Source organism: Bubalus kerabau, chromosome 4 (genome assembly GCF_029407905.1).
Source record: "Bubalus kerabau isolate K-KA32 ecotype Philippines breed swamp buffalo chromosome 4, PCC_UOA_SB_1v2, whole genome shotgun sequence".
Lineage (NCBI taxonomy): Eukaryota > Metazoa > Chordata > Mammalia > Artiodactyla > Bovidae > Bubalus > Bubalus kerabau.
Window position 1 is genome coordinate 31298305 of NC_073627.1, and position 16739 is coordinate 31315043.

The following is a 16739-nucleotide window of genomic DNA, read 5'->3' on the forward strand; positions in this document are numbered from 1 at the left end:
ATGACAACAGTTGCCTTTTATTGAGTACTAACTTTGGGACTGCGATGGGTGCTTTACATTATCTTATTTCAGTCTCATAAGCATTCTATGGGGTGGATGCAGATAAGGGATCCATGACTCAAAGAGAAAAACAATTAGCTGTGAGTCAAAACTGCTAAGTGGTTGGGTGGGGATTTGAACCCAGGGCTGTCTGGTTCTAAAACGTGTACTCCAGCGAGTTTGTGGAGGGCTAAGCCACCATAGAAATAAGAGTAAAAGGGAAAGCACTGCAGGCAGGGTACTGTTTGAGTCTGGTCCTGAGGATGAGTAGTTCTACAAGCAGAGGGAGAGTGTAGGGCATTTTAAGCAGAAGGAACAGCTCAGGCAAATCACAGAATATGAAAGAAAATGAAGAATTGAGGAACTTTCCCTCTGCTCAGTTGGCTGAGCTGTTGTGTGTGGTGTTGGTGATCAGGCAGGTATGTTTGTTTGGGGCCAGATTATAAAGGGCCTTCTGTGTTGAAAATTGAACTTTATTCTGTAAGATGTAGGAGGCTGTAAATGCGTTCTAAGCTGAGAAGTGATATGATGAGATATGTATTTGAGAAAGACTGCTCTAGTGATATTGTGGAAGAAAGATTTGGAAAGATGGCAACTCTGTGGGGACAGGATGTCTTCAGAATATCTGAGAATAGGCAAGTGTGAAGTTATTGGATGGATCTGTATGCACCTGTAAGGAGATGGTACATACAGACGACGGGGTGGGGGGGGTGAGATTTCCAGAATGAGAACTGGCAGGACTTCAGCACCAACAGGAGATGAGAAACAAGAAAGAAAGGCGAAGGGTGAGGCCAGACTTTATAACTCAGGCCATTGGGTACACAGAAGTACCACTGATGGAAATGGGACCTTGGAGGAAGAGCAGGGTAGGGGAGGGATGGAGGAGAAGATGATGGCTTGTATTTTGGACACGTTGAGTGTGGCAGGCAAGAGAACAGCCAGCCAAAGATGGTCCCATCCTAATCCCGGAAACCAGTGACTGTGTCATCTTGCATGGCAAGAAGGACTTTAAAGATGTAGTGAAGTCAGGGACCTTAAAATGGGGAGATGACCCAGGGTTATTGGTGTGGGCCCATGGGTCATCACCTGGATCCATAAAAACAGACATTTTCTTATGTGTGACCAAAAGGAGACGTGACTGTGGATGAATGGTCAGAGAGATGGAACGTTGCTGGCCTTGAAGATGGAGAAAGGGGGTGTGAGACAAGGTGTGTGTCAGGGACCCTAGAAGGTGGAAAAGGCGAGGACATGGATTCCTCCCTCCACCCCCCTGAGACTCCCTAAAGGAGCACAGCCCTGCTGACACCTTGATTTTAGCCTTGTGAGGTTGTGCAGTGATTCTGTAAGATAATCCGTTTGTCATTTTCAGGCTCTAAGTTGATAGTAATCTGTTACAGCAGCAATGGGAAGCTAATGCATTGAGTGCGGAGTTCCCGAAGACGCCCAGGTGAAGGCAAAAAATCAGTGTAGAAAAGCTTACTCACATAGTTTGGGTTAATGGTTAGAAACATGGTCTCTGGACCCAGACTCCCTGGGTTCAAATCCCAGTTCAATCTGCTCACCACCCCTGTGATCTTGAGCAGGTTACTGAACCTCTCTGGGTCTCAGTTTCCCCACCTGTACAGGAAGGAGTAATAATAGCTTGTCCTGTGAAGATGAGTTAATGCATGGCAAGCACTTTGATTGGTGCCCGGCTCATGGCTAGTGTGGGGTGGGTGTGCACTGTGGTTAGTATTTGGTCCTGTGATACTCATTGCATTGCCTGAGGAAGTAGGTTCTATGGGGGGCTTTAATGTTCTCATCACTGAATTTGTGATGCCCACTTTTAGTCTCTTCCTTCAAGCTCAGTTCTCCTACCACCCATGGACTCTCATATCCACCCAACATTTATGATATGAGGGGTGGGGGCTCCAGCACCATCTGTGTAGAAGCAGCAGTAGATTCGCCCTCAGCTGTGACAATCTCTTAGAAGTAAAATCCAAAAGTCAGATTCAGAAATACTTTAAAATGTAAGTGGAGATAGACAGCTTTCTCTTCTTTGGAGGTGGGTAGGAGGTGAGGGTTAGGAGACAGCATCTGGGAGGAATCATGCCCTGAACACCTGCCATGATTTTCCTGAAATCTACTCTAGCATCTTTCAGGCTTGAGGAGGAGGCTTACTGGAGATGAGGTGTCCACCTCTTAGACCAGGAGGCTAAGTTTCAGGGTCAGAGCCAAGGTCTATGCATTGCTGGATCTCCCAAAGGGCTATGAGAGGGGAGCCCTGGGTTGCAGGTGCACGGACTATGGGTGAGCCAATGGGGGTGCTGGACCAGGTGAAGCCTTCTGGAGTCTGACATGATGGGCTCGGCTGGTCTCAGCTTCTGCGATGGGGTATTGGAGCCCCTTTGGCACCCTCTCCATGCACCCTCTTTTCTCTCTCCCCTTCCCTTTCAGAGTGGGATATAGAGACAGGGAAGTGCCTAAAGACTTTCAAACACAAAGACCCCATTCTGGATACCAGGATCAATGACACGTACATCGTGAGCAGCTGTGAGAAAGGCATGGTCAAAGTGTGGCACATGGTCACGGCCCAGCTGGTAAAGGTGAGGGGTGGGGACTGGGGGGAGGGGACTAGGGGGAGGGGCTAGGGATGGGGACTGGGGAGCGGAGTGCTGTGAGTGAGAGGCTGGAGGACACTGACAGACACTGACAGACAGGTAGCTCCCCAGACCACCCTAGGGTGGTTGAGAGGCAGTCACCAAAAGAGGGTGGTCCTGAGAAAGGGAAGGGGAAGACCCCCTAAGAAGGGGCCATTCTGAGTCAGTTGAAGGTCAAGGCCGACATGAGCCATGTTGTCATGGGTGGAGGTGGAGGAGGCTACGTTTTGACTCCACAAGACACATGGATTCGGCGGGGTCTTTTCACAGCAGCACAGGTAAAGTACCTTTTCTTCTGAAACATTCGACCCTGATTCTGGCACGGGGTCTGGGAATGAACAAACCACAGTGATCTCCTCTTGCCTCTCTTCTGAGAAGAGAATGTTGGCTGTCTAGAAAGTGATCGAATGTTCACACACAAGAAGTGTTCTTGGTGGATGGGCAGCCCCTGTCCCTGGTGGGTGGTGCTGAGATATCTTTTGTGCTGAGAACACAGGATAACAGCGAGAAGCAGCTGCCTGGCTGGTGGGCTTTTCTCACCGGTGATGTTACCGTGGTCTAAGCAGCAGTTACTGGATATCAGGCTGCCTCTAGTCCTGGCAGGGAGCTGACACATGAGCCTTGCCTTTCTGGCAGCGGAGGAAGGAAGACTGTGTCCCTCTCAGGCACTCCAGGAAGGCAGGGCCTGCCTGGTCACAGACTGAGTGGGTACAAGGCCTCCCCCGATCTCCTTCCTCCTTAACTGGGGAGGGAGCTCTGGAGAGCAGGTTGCCTGAACCTCACCAACCTTCTTAGAGCAGACATGCAGTGGGCTCAGGCAGACTCCCAGTGTGGTAGCCACAGATTGGTGGAGAGTGGCTTTGGGATCCATCTCAAAAAGCCTCCAGCTCTGCTCCTTGAGGAGTCATGATTCGGGCTGAAGATGGGCTGAGAACAGAGGCATCTTTTCTTGCAGACGCTCAATGGCCACGAGGGGGCCGTGAAGTGTCTATACTTCGACCAGTGGCATCTCCTGTCGGGAAGCACTGATGGCCTGGTCATGGCCTGGAGCATGGTGGGGAAGTACGAGCGGTGCCTCATGGCCTTCAAGCATCCAAAGTAGGTGCTCAGGACACTCTGGCCAGGTCCCTGCCCCCGACCCCAATTTTCCCATCAGAACCTAGACTTCACTCTTTAGTGAAGTCTTCACTAAGTCTTCACCAAGTAGGGACTTCACTGTCCCTACTGCTCTCTGCTGGCCCTCTCGCTTCTGCTCCTCACCCATTTCCACTTTCCTCTTCTTCCACCTGTTGCCCAATATAGTCACCCCCTCTCCTGCCCTCCCTTGTCTCTCTTAAGAAACAACAATACTATGTGGAGATTTTGAGAAGTTACTGAAAGTTTACACTTACGGCGCATGTGATAAATTTTATCTGTTACCTACCAAACTTAGGAATATTGGCGGAACTGTCCCTCAGTGATGCCAGTTTCAGTAAACTTAAGTTCTTGGAATTTTGTGGTTGTGAAAGCTTAAAATGACCCAGGTGCCAAAGGTTTAAAAATAATGAAGGGCTTAAAGAAGGCGCTCCCTTAAAGCCTGGGGGCTCAATTCTATTCCGGGACAGCAAATGGATTTCATTTTGCATTTCCAATCCCAGTTTAGTGATGGTGTGTGCTTGGATCCAATTAAGAAGTACTCTGAGGTTATCTAAGCTTATTTGTAAAGGGCATTGTGGTCAGTTAATGGTTCTGCCATAATTGTGGGTTTTACAGACTGCTCTATGCCACTCTTGTACTGCACGAATATGGCTTCTTCTCCTGAGTGCATTATAAGAGACGCCAGGAAGCTAAGTGCTATCCTAATTCATTGAGAGAGGGTCCTCCAGGAGGATCTGTCAAGGAGAGTTATTTAATGAAATATGGTCCTAGATTTCCTTGTACCCTCACAGGAACCTCTTTTTTTTTTAATTAATTTTTAAATTTTTAAAAAAGGTTTTATATTGGAGTATAGTTGGGTAACAATGTGATAGTTTCAGGTGAACAGAAAAGGGACTCAGCTGTACATATATATGTACCCACTCTCCCCCAAACTCCCTTCCCATCCAGGCTACCACATAACATTGAGCAGAGTTCCTTGTGCTATGCAATACAATAGGCCCTTTTTGGTTATCCACAGGAACTTCTTGAGCAGGCAGACTGGCTCTGTGGGAAGTAGAGGGGGATATGGGCCTATATGTGTATGTTCTCTATCTGGGGTGTATAACTGCATTGTTGATAGGTGGGTAGTTTCAGCAAGGGCCAGTGTTCAGTGATTTAGTCAACCCTTGGGTGATTATCGATAAACCTTACAGCATTGATCATCTGGCTTGTCCAAACTTGACCTCAAGGAGGGACTCAAACTTTGTGCTATCACATTAAAATGGTAATGCTATGTTTTTAAAACCTTCCAAGCATGATTCAGTAGGATTTAATTTAGTTATTGGAAGATAATTGTTTCCAGCAAACTCAGCAGTGTGTTCACCATTTCATCAAACCCATTCTATTAATACCTCAGCTATGAGACCTTCTTAAACCATTCCCACTTCCACTGAATGACAGCCCAACACACCATCCACATTGGCTCTTGATGCCTTGCACACTTACAGCAAATCCATAGACAGTTATAGTACATTTGGAGGACATGGGCAGTGTTCTCATTTGTAGGGCCCTTTCTCCCACTCATCTGAAGCAGTACTGTGTATATATAAGTGCTTGATTGTTGTTGTTTAGTTGTTAAGTTGTGTTTCACTCTTTGTGATCCCGTGGACTGCAGCAAGTCAGCCTTCCCTGTCCTTCACCATCTCTCAGAGTTTGCTAAAACTCATGTCCATTGAGTCGGTGATGCCATCCAGTCATCTTGTCCTCTGTTGTCCCCTTCTCCTCCTGCCCTCAACCTTTCCCAGCTCTAGGGTCTTTTCCAGTGACTCAGTTCTTTGCATCAGGTGGCCAAAGGATTGGACCTTCAGTTTCAGCATCAGTCCTTCCAATGAATATTCAGGGTTGATTTCTTTTGGGATTGACTGGTTTGATCTTGCTGGGCAGTTTGATCTCCTTGGTGGGTAGTTTAGCTGGACATAGTGAAGTGTTGAGAAAGCAAATTCATGCTATTGATTTGTACAAAGAAGCCAAATTATTAATTTACTGCAAGAAATATGACTATCAAGTACACTGAACACCTTCATTCCATTTAATGTATACACTGTATATTTATATATATTATATAATATATTTAATACATTAAATATATATTTATATATTATATATAACATTTTAATATATATTAAGTAAATTGAATATATATATTTACAACTTAAAAATTAAGATAATTCACATGACACAAAATTCACCGTTTCATGATGTACAATTGAATGTTTTTTAGTATATCCATAATGTTATGTGGCGATTCCCACTATCTAATTATACAATATTTCCATCAGTCAGTAGTAATGTCCTCTGTTTCATTTCTGATTTTAGTAATTTGAGTTTTATCTCTTATTTTTGGGGGCAGTCTAGCAAAAATTTTATAATTGTTATATCTCCTTGGTAAATTCATTCTTTTATCATTATTATGTAATGTTCTTTTTTTGTCTCTATTAACAATTTTGTCTAAAAGTCTATTTTGTGTGGTATTTGTATAGACACTCTGGTGCTCCTTTGGCAAGGAGTATCTTTTTTTCCCACTCTTTCACTTTCAACATATTTGTGTCTTTGAATCTACAGTGAGCCTCCTGTAGGCAGCATTTAGTTGGATCATGTTTTTAATCGTTTCTCTCAATGTCTGCCTTTTAATGGAAGAATTTAATCTATTTGCATTAAGTGTAAAACAAACTTAACTCTACCATTTGGCTCTTTGTTTTTCTATAGTCATATATATATATATATATAGTTTGTTTGTTTCATTTCTCAAGTTTTCTCTTGTGGTCTTTTTGGGTGTTGAATGGATATTTAGATATTAATAGTATACCATTTTAATTCTCTCATCATGTTTTTACTATATATTTTTGAATTACTTTATTAGTGGTTTCCCATGGATTGCTGCAAGCCTTTGGTTATTTTCCAGAGTTCCAAATAGTTGATTCTGACAGTTTTTGCCAGTTTTTTCATTGCTTTTATGAAAGGATAGAATTTTGGAGTTCCTTTGAACGCCACCATTTTCACTGATGTCACCTTCTGCAGTGTTTTTTTTTTTTTTTTTTGATCAAGGAGGGACAAAGAAAGAGACAAGTGACATTTCTAGGGCAGAGATAAAATATGAAAGGAGACTGGATTATGCCAGAACCATGAAAACCACTGTTGTGTGAGGTATGGGCTTAGTTTTTAAAATACCTCGATTGATTTAATCATGACAGGAATCCTCTGAAGCAGTTCCCCTTCTCATGGAAGAGAAAACTGAAGACTGAGAGGTTATTTTCTCAAGTTTATACAGTCAGTAAGAGGTATGATCAGGTTTTGATCCCAGATTTTCTGATCCTCAAGTCTGTGCTTTAAATCACCAGGCTATAATGGTATATAGGCTGAACCACCAAATGTCACAGGAACCCACGAGAAGCGTAGGCTCCGCTCAGCAAGATCCAAAGAGACACACAAGGAGGCAAACCCTTCAGTCACGAGGCATCTCTCCCAGTGTGGATTCGCCACTTAGGGCACCAATAAAGTTATTGCATTTATATCTTGGGAAAAAATGAGAATTTTGTTGAACTTTCCTACATGTATTTTATACCTTACATTTATTATCTATCTATCCATCTGTCCATCCATCCATGTGTTCATCTCGTGATACATCAAGCCACATGGACTTCTTTGCTGTTCTTAGAATGTCTTCTGTGTTTCAAAGTCTTTGTTATTTTTGTTTTGCTAGTTGTTGGAGCCTTGAAAAGTCTCAGTATGACTCTGGTACCTTGGTCACCTTGGAATCTGACCAAAGTCCAGATGATATGTGGTGGATGTCATGCTTTTATTTATTTTTTTATTTATTTTTTAACTTTTTATTTTATATTGAAGGATAAGAGTCAGACGTGACTTAGCAACTAAACAACAACAAAAACACAGCTGATTAGCAATGTTGAGATGGTTTCAGGTGCACAACAGAGCAACTCAGCCATATACACAGAACGCATATACATGTGTTCTCCCCCCAGACTCCCCTCCCACCCAGATTGCCACATAACGTTGAGCAAAGCTCCCTGTGCTATATGGTAGGTACTTGTTGGTTATCCGTTTTAAATAGAGCAGTGTGTACTTGCCCATCCCAACTCCCTATGTTGGATGTCATTGTTTTAACATACCTTAGCAATGATCATACACTGAAATGTGAGCCAACATTCACTTTTGTGATAAATATTTATTGAGGACCTGCTGCGGGACTGGGCCATGTGCTGGGTGCTGGGTGTGCAAAGGTGGATAAGACAAGTGCTGTACCCAAGAGGATCTGACAATATACCAGAAGTCTATGTATATGAGTGGGGTGAGAGGAGAAGTGGAGATGAGAGATGGCTTTATGGAGAAAGTAACATATGAATGTGGCCATGGATGGACTTGGATGGGTGGAGGTGGCAGAGGTCGATGGACCTGCTTTGCACACAAGGTCTAAAAAATTGGTGACATCAAGTTCCATTTTTCAGTAGCATTAATAGCAGTATGGTAATGGCACTTCTCGGATCTGAATACTCCACTTATCTGGAGCCCAGCTAGGACCCAACTGTTGTCAGGGGGATTTTGTTAGAGGCATTTATCTAAATCTTCTTCCGATCCCCCACCTCTCTTCTCCTGCTGGTAATCACAAAAGAGAGCTCAAAAATCTCAGCTGGTGGATACAGTTTTCCTATGGGGTGTTTCACTGAAAGAATGAGAGCCACTAATTTAAGGACCAAGAGAACCTGCTCAAATACCAGGTTTTTGCTTCTTATAAAGATAACCATTTCCCCATCTGTTTTTTAAATTTATATAATAATTCTACTTTTAAAAAGATTCAAAACGTCAAATGATTCTGAGCATGACATTTGTAGAAGTCTGATAGCTAGAAATCAAATTGTAAGAGAGAAGCACAGTCATCTATATATCTGACCAAAAAAAAAATCTTGACGTAAGCCCTTTTGTTTTTCCGCCTTGTGGCACTGTGACCAAGTTGTAGGAACAGTAACTGCAGAGTGAGGGGAGAGAGCACAGCTGCGTCTTGAGGGTTAATGGTTTACATCCAGAATCACAAAATGATGGCAAACATTGCTTCAAGGACAGTCATGAGCCCCCACCCACTTCCGACCACACACCAAAGTCCCCGACTGCAGACACATCCGAGTGGTTCGCCGGAAGGTGGGTACTGCCCGTCGCTCTGTTCCCTTCCAGGGAGGTTCTCCACGTGGCCCTTCTCTTCCTCCGGGTCATCAGTGCTTGTGCCGATGGCAAGATCCGCATTTACAATTTCCTCAACGGGAACTGTCTGAAGGTGATGAAAGTCAATGGCAGAGGTGATCCTGTGCTGTCCTTCTTTATTCAGGGCAACAGGTGGGTGGTCGGTGTGGAGGTCAGGGTCCTGAGTGAGTCTGTGTAGATGGTTTCTTTTTCCCTCCTCTGGGACACTGGCCCCGGATTTGCAGGCAGCAGGAGAGCACAGGTTGTGCTCACCTGCGGTTTGGGTTGTGGTGGATGATAGGCTCAGGGGCTCATTTGTTCCCAGGCTCAGATCTGATCACATGATGGGCATGATACAGCTCTGCCGCAGGGAGCCGGTTCTGCCAACAGGCAGCCTCCACCTGCCCCCTGATCCTCTGTCCAGCCTGAGTGCTCCTCAGGTCCCTGTGTCTCGTTTCTGATGCAAATAGACTTGCAGGAAAGTTGGGGTGGCATTGGTAGGTGGCCCCATGTCCAGTGGGGCAGAACTGTGCAGAGGTGTGTGTGCTCAATCACTTAGTCAAGTCTTATTCTTTGTGACCCCATGAACTGTAGCCCGCCAGGCTCCTCTGGCAAGAATACTGGAGTAGGTGGCTCTTCCCTTCTCCAGGGAGCAGAGGAGTTTATGAAACAGAACCATGGTGGCACTAAGTGAATATAGCACTGTGTTGTTATACGCTAGGTTCACGTGGTATTATGTAAAAATACCCAACTAGACTTTTAAATTCTAGCATAGGCTCACTTGAGACATCACCTAGTCACCCCGAACTACTTTGCCTTCCTTCTGCGTAACAAGGCTCAATAAATGAATACTCTTTCAGTCATGAAGTCAGAAAGCCATAAAGAGAGATCACCTCTGACCTTTTTCTCATTTGTGACATCCAAAGAGAGATGTCAGCTTGAGTAAAAATGAGTCTGAAAGATTTCTAACTGGGATGGTTCTTTAATTCCATTCCACCGTATCCTACCATAATCAGTCACTTTTATGGAGAGTTTATGCTGACTGTTGACAGCCTTAAAATTACAGCCTTTTGGAGCAGAAAGGAGCCTGCACACAGCATTTCCATCTCTTGTTTATAGTTATAGGCGACCTAGGAACCAGGGTTGGGGAGCAGCGCCCTGTGAATGCTGTGAACCCCAGGAACAGTGGGTGGGAGGTAATATTTGGGGTCTTGGGTTCAGGGGGGATTAGGGAAGATGGAAACCCTCCTGCTTTCCAAATACAAATGTCCTGTCTGGACATAGAGTGTGCACAGAGATCCTGGAAGTGATGGAGTGAAGATCGGGGTAGAAAGTCAGTGAGGGCTTGAAGACTTCCCCCATTAGCGAGCTTTCTCATCCCATCATGACAATAGACATGTGGCATTTGGATGCTGTGCTTAAGAAAGGAGTGAACTTCCAGATATTTGTGTGCAGAGTAGCTAAGCTTTCTGCCTCGGGTACCTAGGTCCTTAGCACTTACTCCAGGAACAGAAATTCACTTAAAAATGTTTTAACTTGAGAAGTGAAGTAATCAGGACACGTGTGCTTTGCTCACAACTCATTTTTAAAGAAAATAGCTACAGAGCTAATGAGTTCTGCTGCGCGGCCTGCTACCTTTCTCTGCTCTAGACCCTGCAACAACCTACACCACCCTGTTTGTGTGGTCATTTCCCCAGCACTGATCTCTTGGCTCAGGATCCAGTGGGACAGTAGTCCTAATGCATATTTGGAAGCTGGGGCAATGGCAGCCTCCACGTTCCTTTTAAGGGTATGTGGGATCTTAGCTCCCCGACCAGGGATTGAACCCGCTCCCCCTCACTGGGAGGTGTAGTCTTAACCACTGGATTACCAGGGAAGTCCCCTTTTGTGGGCAGTCATGTTGCTTTGGTTCCAGGATGGTGATCAACACGGAGAGCAACGTCCTCCTGTTTCAGTTTGAGAATATCAAGTGGCAGTACTCAGTGGAACGGGCCAAACAAAAGAAGAAGGACAGAGAGGAGGACAGGGAAGAAAACAGCTTTGCAGAAGTCCTCTCCAAGTCTAGCACCCAGGTCTACAGCCCAAGGGATTCTGTGTCCAGCAAGCAGACAGCCCAGGAGTCCCTGTTAAGCAAACCTCGCAGGTCCCGCATCTTCCCGAGGGCATCCAGATTACCTACAGGTGAGACAGCTGAACCCAGGCAGCCTCTATGGTATCCATTGGAGCAGGCAAGGGGCTGCTAGGACCAGCTTCTTTGTAGGATGTTTTGGGCAGTGGTTTCTTAATGATGTACATCCCAGTTCTTTAGGGCAGGTGGGAACCGTTCTCTTTGACATGACAATCTAATAGGCAGCTCAAGGGAAACTGCTTATTTTCAAGGCCTAATTTCCAAATGTATTAGACTCTTTCTACAGGAGGTGACGCTAGCCCTTCATCAGTCCAGTTCAGTTCAGTCGCTCAGTCGTGTCCAACTCTTTGCAACCCCATGAACTGCAGCATGCCAGGCCTCCCTGTCCATCACCAGCTCATGGAGTTTACTCAAACTCATGTCCATTGAGCCCTTCATACTTGCCATTAAAACAAGAAACAAGCTACCAACACCCTCCTCCATGCCCTTGATCCAAACATATGTTGCCGTTGTGTTAGTTGCTCTGTCATGTCCGACCCCATGGACTATAGACTGCCAGGCTCCTCTGTCCATGGGATTCCCCAGGCAAGAATACTGGAGTGGATTGGCATTCCCTTCTCCAGGGGATCTTCCCAATCCAGGGATTGACCCTGTATCTCTAGTGTCTGCTGCTTGGCAGGTGGATTCTTTACCACTGAGCCATCTGGGAAGCCACTTTCCAAACATATAGTACATGATTATTTCCTTAGGACAGAGACGAGCTATATCGCACTCTTCTCTCTAGACCTCTGGTTGATAACATGCGTACCTGGAAAATACTAGATCAATAGATCACCTCCAAGCATATTTTACACAAATGATCAGCTAGGACAGAGCACCAGAAATTTCAGATAACACTTAAATCTTCATAATCAGTAGGAAATCAGGTTGGGGGGGCGGGGCGTTCAGCAGGTGACCTACATGGACCTTCGGTTCCAGGTGACTGCCTAGCTTCCAAGGAATAAGAAACATCAAACAATAAAGTGATCATTTGGGTGAAGATCAGTTGAATTATCAGCTGTGCCCCCAGTAGTCATCCTTGATTGAATCACAGAATTACTACAGTTTCCTCCTCAATCTTAATTTAGGCGTGTTAATGGAGACACCTCCAAGTCCAGGAAAGCCAAAGTCACCCCGGAAAGATGGCAGGAAGAGACTGGGTTCTCAGGAAGCAAATGGCATGGGTGCCGAGCAGGAGAATTTGGAAGCAAAACCTGTTGTCGCCGGAGATCAGAAGACGGGTGATCCTTTATTCTGAATCAGTGTGACAGGATTCAACCCCTCTTTCTCTCTCTGTTCAGTCCAGTTTTTCACCAGGCCAATAATTTTGCTTATCTTTGATTCAGAACAGATAAAATGCCCAGCTTCTCCTACGAATGAGTGTGGTGTTGGTTTAGTGACTAATTTCCCCTAATCGTCCCCTACTAACTTAAGGCCACACAGAAAAGTGTGAAAGTGTTTAGTCACTCAGTTGTGTCAGATTCTTTGCCACCCCATGGATGTAGCCCGCCAGGCTCCTCTGTCCATGTGATTTCCCGGCAAGAATACTGGAGTGTGTTGCCATTTCATTCTTCAGGGGCTCTTCCCCACTCGGGGAGCGAACCTACATCTCCTGCACTGGCAGTCAGATTCTTTACCACTGAGCCACCAGTGTGCTAGAATGAATCTCTTGTCCTTATCAGTGGCTTTTGGACCTGTTATCATTCAAAACATTTTGGGATCTCCTGTTCAGGAGTTGCTTTTTGGCCATGTGATAATTTCCATTTTGCAGTGGAGACATATTTTTTGAAGGCAGTTTTGATTCTAAGAAACATCCAAAGATCTTTTGGAATCAAATTTGATTATAATAAAGTGGAGATCAAGCTTTGCTATACAAGTTTTATTTAAAAATCTATGTTACTAAAAATTTATGGGCTTTCCAGGTGGTACTAGTGGTAAAGAACCTGACTGCCAGTGCAGGAGATGTAAGAGATGAGAGTTTGTTCCCTGGGTCAGGAAGATCCCCTGGAGGAGGGCATGGCAACCCATTCCACTATTCTTGCCTGGAAAATTGCATGGACAGAGGGGCCTGGTGGACTACTGTTCATAGGACTGCAAAGAGTTGGACATGACTGAGCAACTAACACTTCACTAAAAATTTATAAGGCCCATAAATGGGGTGTGAAGTTCATTCCCACAGGGGAATTTCAAGAATGTGTGGAACATAGAGATGTTCCTTCCAAAATATGCATATCTAGATATTAATGCACCCTTGGACACAAATACTAGCATATCTGTTAGAAGCTCATGTTAAATATGTTGTGATTGCTTGTCTCAGAGAGAATTTTTGCTCACATAATGGTGGCGTGTCCTTTGGGCAACAGCGACCTTAGTCTGCATAATAGTTAGAATGGATTTAATTTTCATGCATGAGTATTTAATGGTTTTCATGGAACACTGATTTGCTTTTCTTTTGTTTTTGGAAAAAGCAGATGATATGGAGAAATTACCAAAACAAAGGTATCTGGGAATTTCGGGAGACTTGATCCATCACTCAAAGAAGTCCTGGTGCATTCCCATGTCGCCTGACCAGTTCCTCCTGACCGTGAACGCCCTGCAGAAAGCCCATAATTCTGGGGAGTTTGCCTATCCCCGGAGGCCCCAGGCCCAGATCATCGATGTCTGGGGACCTTCAATTCCATACCCAAGGAAGGTCCTGAGTTTGAAGGGCCAAGCGGTCCAACAAGCAGTTGACCAACTGAGATTCAGCACTCTTCCCATAGAAGTGAAGCAGACCAGTATTCCCCTCAAAATCCAGAAGCTTCAGCCCAACATGAAGAAGTCTGTACATGGTCCCCGAGTGCATTCCACCATCCCCCAGCCGGTGCTTATCTGCCCCAGGTTCCGTGGTGGCTCGAAGGGTGAAGACCGGGCCACCAGTTCAACTGACGGAGTGCGCAACTTCAGCCCCTTAACCAGCACGCAGGTCATCAAGCCAAACCGCATGCTGGCTCCGCCCACAGGCACGTCAGCCCAGGCTGCCAAAAAAGAACGGCCCCGCTACTACTCTGCCCTTGACCCCTTACGAGTGAACACAGAGTTCATGCTGCTGACTGTGAAGGAGCAGAAAGAATATAGGGAGGCCAAGATGAAAGAGTTTCAGGCCATAAAGCCAGTTGGAGTGGTCGATCCAGAAAAGGCCAGCAGAGCTGCATGGGTCAGGAAGATCAAAGGTCTGCCCATCGACAACTTCATGAAGCAGGGGAAAACCGCGGCCCCCGAACTTGGACAAAATGTGTTTATTTGAACCAGCCTTGGGAAATTACTATGTCTTATAATAAACAGGAAACCAAGTAGATGTTGATATTTGGCCTCTTTTATTTTGTTTGTTTGTTTGTTTTCAACTGTTCCTTGGCAATTACCATGAGGACCCTTCATTATTTTCCTGTAAGTTGAAGAACTGATACTTATCAAAGTAAGAAAACAGAGACTAAGAGAGATTGGTATCTGTATTCCCACTGAAAACCATTCAATGAGATGCATGGAAACCCTGTTTCATTGATGGGGGATGGAGAAGTGGTTTTTGGAAGTGTAATACCACTTATCGCTACCAATTTCCTGTGTCATTTCTTCTAGCAAACGGACCAAAGGGATTATATCTGAATTGTGCACTGGAGTCCCCTGGTGTTTTCGTGCAGAAGCCTGATGAAGTGCAGTAAGTTCAATTAAGTATCAAAAAGGAGCCCTTAAATTGTGTTTCCTTCTCAGGGCTAACTCCTAGGGAGAAGAATTAATATGCCAGCAAATTTGGAAAACTCAGCAGTGGCCACAGGACTGGAATAGGTGTTTTCATTTTAATCCCAAAGAAAGGTAACGCCAAAGAATGCTCAAACTACTGCACAATTGCGCTCATCTCACACACTAGCAAAGTAACGCTCAAAATTCTCCAAGCCAGGCTTCAACAGTATGTGAACCGTGAACTTCCAGATGTTCAAGTTGGATTTAGAAAAGGCAAAGGAACCAGAGATCAAATTGCCAACATCTGTTGGATTATCAAAAAAGCAAGAGAGTTCCAGAAAAACATCCACTTATGCTTTATTGACTACACCAAAGCCTTTGACTGTGTGGATCTCAACAAACTGGAAACTTCTTAAAGAGATAACAGACTACCTGACCTGTCTCCTGAGAAATCTGTATGCAGGTCAAGAAGCAACAGTTAGAACTGGACATGGAACAACAAACTGGTTCCAAATCTGGAAAGGAGAATGTCAAGGCTGTATATTGTGACCCTGCTTGTTTAGCTTATATGCAGAGTTCAGTTCAGTTCACTCGCTCAGTCGTGTCTGACTTTTTGAGACCCCATGAACCATAGCACACCAGGCCTCCCTGTCCATCACCAACTCTGGGAGTCCACCCAAACCCATGTCCATTGAGTCAGTGATGCCATCCAACGATCTCATCCTCTGTCATCCCCTTCTCCTCCTGCCCTCAATCTTTCCCAGCATCAGGGTCTTTTCAAATGAGTCAGCTCTTTGCATCAGGTGGCCAAAGTATTGGAGTTTCAGCTTCAACATCAGTCCTTCCAATGAACATCCAGGACTGATCTTTAGGATGGACTGGTTGGATCTCCTTGTAGTCCAAGGGACTCTCAAGAGTCTTCTCCAACACCACAGTTCAAAAGCATCAATTCTTCTGCACTCAGCTTTCTTTATAGTCCAACTCTCACAATCCATACATGACCACTGGATAAACCATAGCCTTGATTGGACGGACCTTTGTTGACAAAGTAATGTCATCACCGACTCAATGGACATGAGTTTGAGTAAACTCTGGGAGCTGGTGATGGACAGGGAGGCCTGGCGAGCTGCAGTCCATGGGGTCTCAAAGAGTCCAGCACAACTGAGCAACTGAACTGAACTGAACTGACCCTTTCTACACTGATAGTGTGTGTCGATGTTGCTACTTAAACCTGCTGAGGGGTCAGGCAGATAATTTAGAAGCATGCAGCCCAGCACAGGGCCTGTGGCCCATCAGAGAGCTCAAACCCCATCCGAAGGGGGTGCCCTCCACTAGCCCAGCATGGCCACGGGATGGAAACCATTCAAACAGTAGCAGAACAAAACAACAAAACACCAACCCCACAACCCACACAGTGGGTGGGCCACCAAAATCCTGGCATGACAGACTAGATGCATGGGATACCTGCTCCCAGCCTCTGCTTTACCTCCAAGTGCATGAATACTAATGTTTGACAGCCTTTCTCTCCTTGGAGAATTTTTTTCTCCATTATTTTTTTTTTTCCCATTATTAAGACATCAGGTGTAAAGTAGCATTGGCCAATAGCCATACAAAATTGTGATTTGTATGGAAAGAATCCCCTCAATTAAGGAAATGTGCTTCTACTCATTATTCCATGAGTCTTCCAAGAGCAGTTTCACATAGGCCTGCCTAGCAGATAGAACACTGTTACAATCCCAGTTTCAGAGAAGACCCCAAGTCCCTGAACTCAGCTCCTTCAAGGGGCAAGAGCACATCCTTAGCTGCTAAAC

General features: G+C 45.1%; 1 protein-coding gene across 2 annotated transcripts in view; it reads left to right on the forward strand.

The window, feature by feature from the left end:
• The window catches only part of FBXW10B (F-box and WD repeat domain containing 10B), a 30255-nt gene extending 15730 nt beyond the window's left edge, over positions 1-14525 (forward strand). The window contains exons 10-15 of one of the 2 annotated variants that reach the window (XM_055580037.1): positions 2476-2624; positions 3634-3776; positions 9039-9197; positions 10960-11225; positions 12300-12356; positions 13680-14525. In XM_055580037.1, the coding sequence (XP_055436012.1) occupies positions 2476-2624; positions 3634-3776; positions 9039-9197; positions 10960-11225; positions 12300-12356; positions 13680-14497 (1592 nt within the window). In that variant the 3' untranslated portion in view covers positions 14498-14525. The remainder of the gene's footprint in view (positions 1-2475; positions 2625-3633; positions 3777-9038; positions 9198-10959; positions 11226-12299; positions 12357-13679) is intronic. The other variant, XM_055580038.1, reaches the window with a different exon arrangement.
• Positions 14526-16739: the final 2214 nt, after the last annotated feature.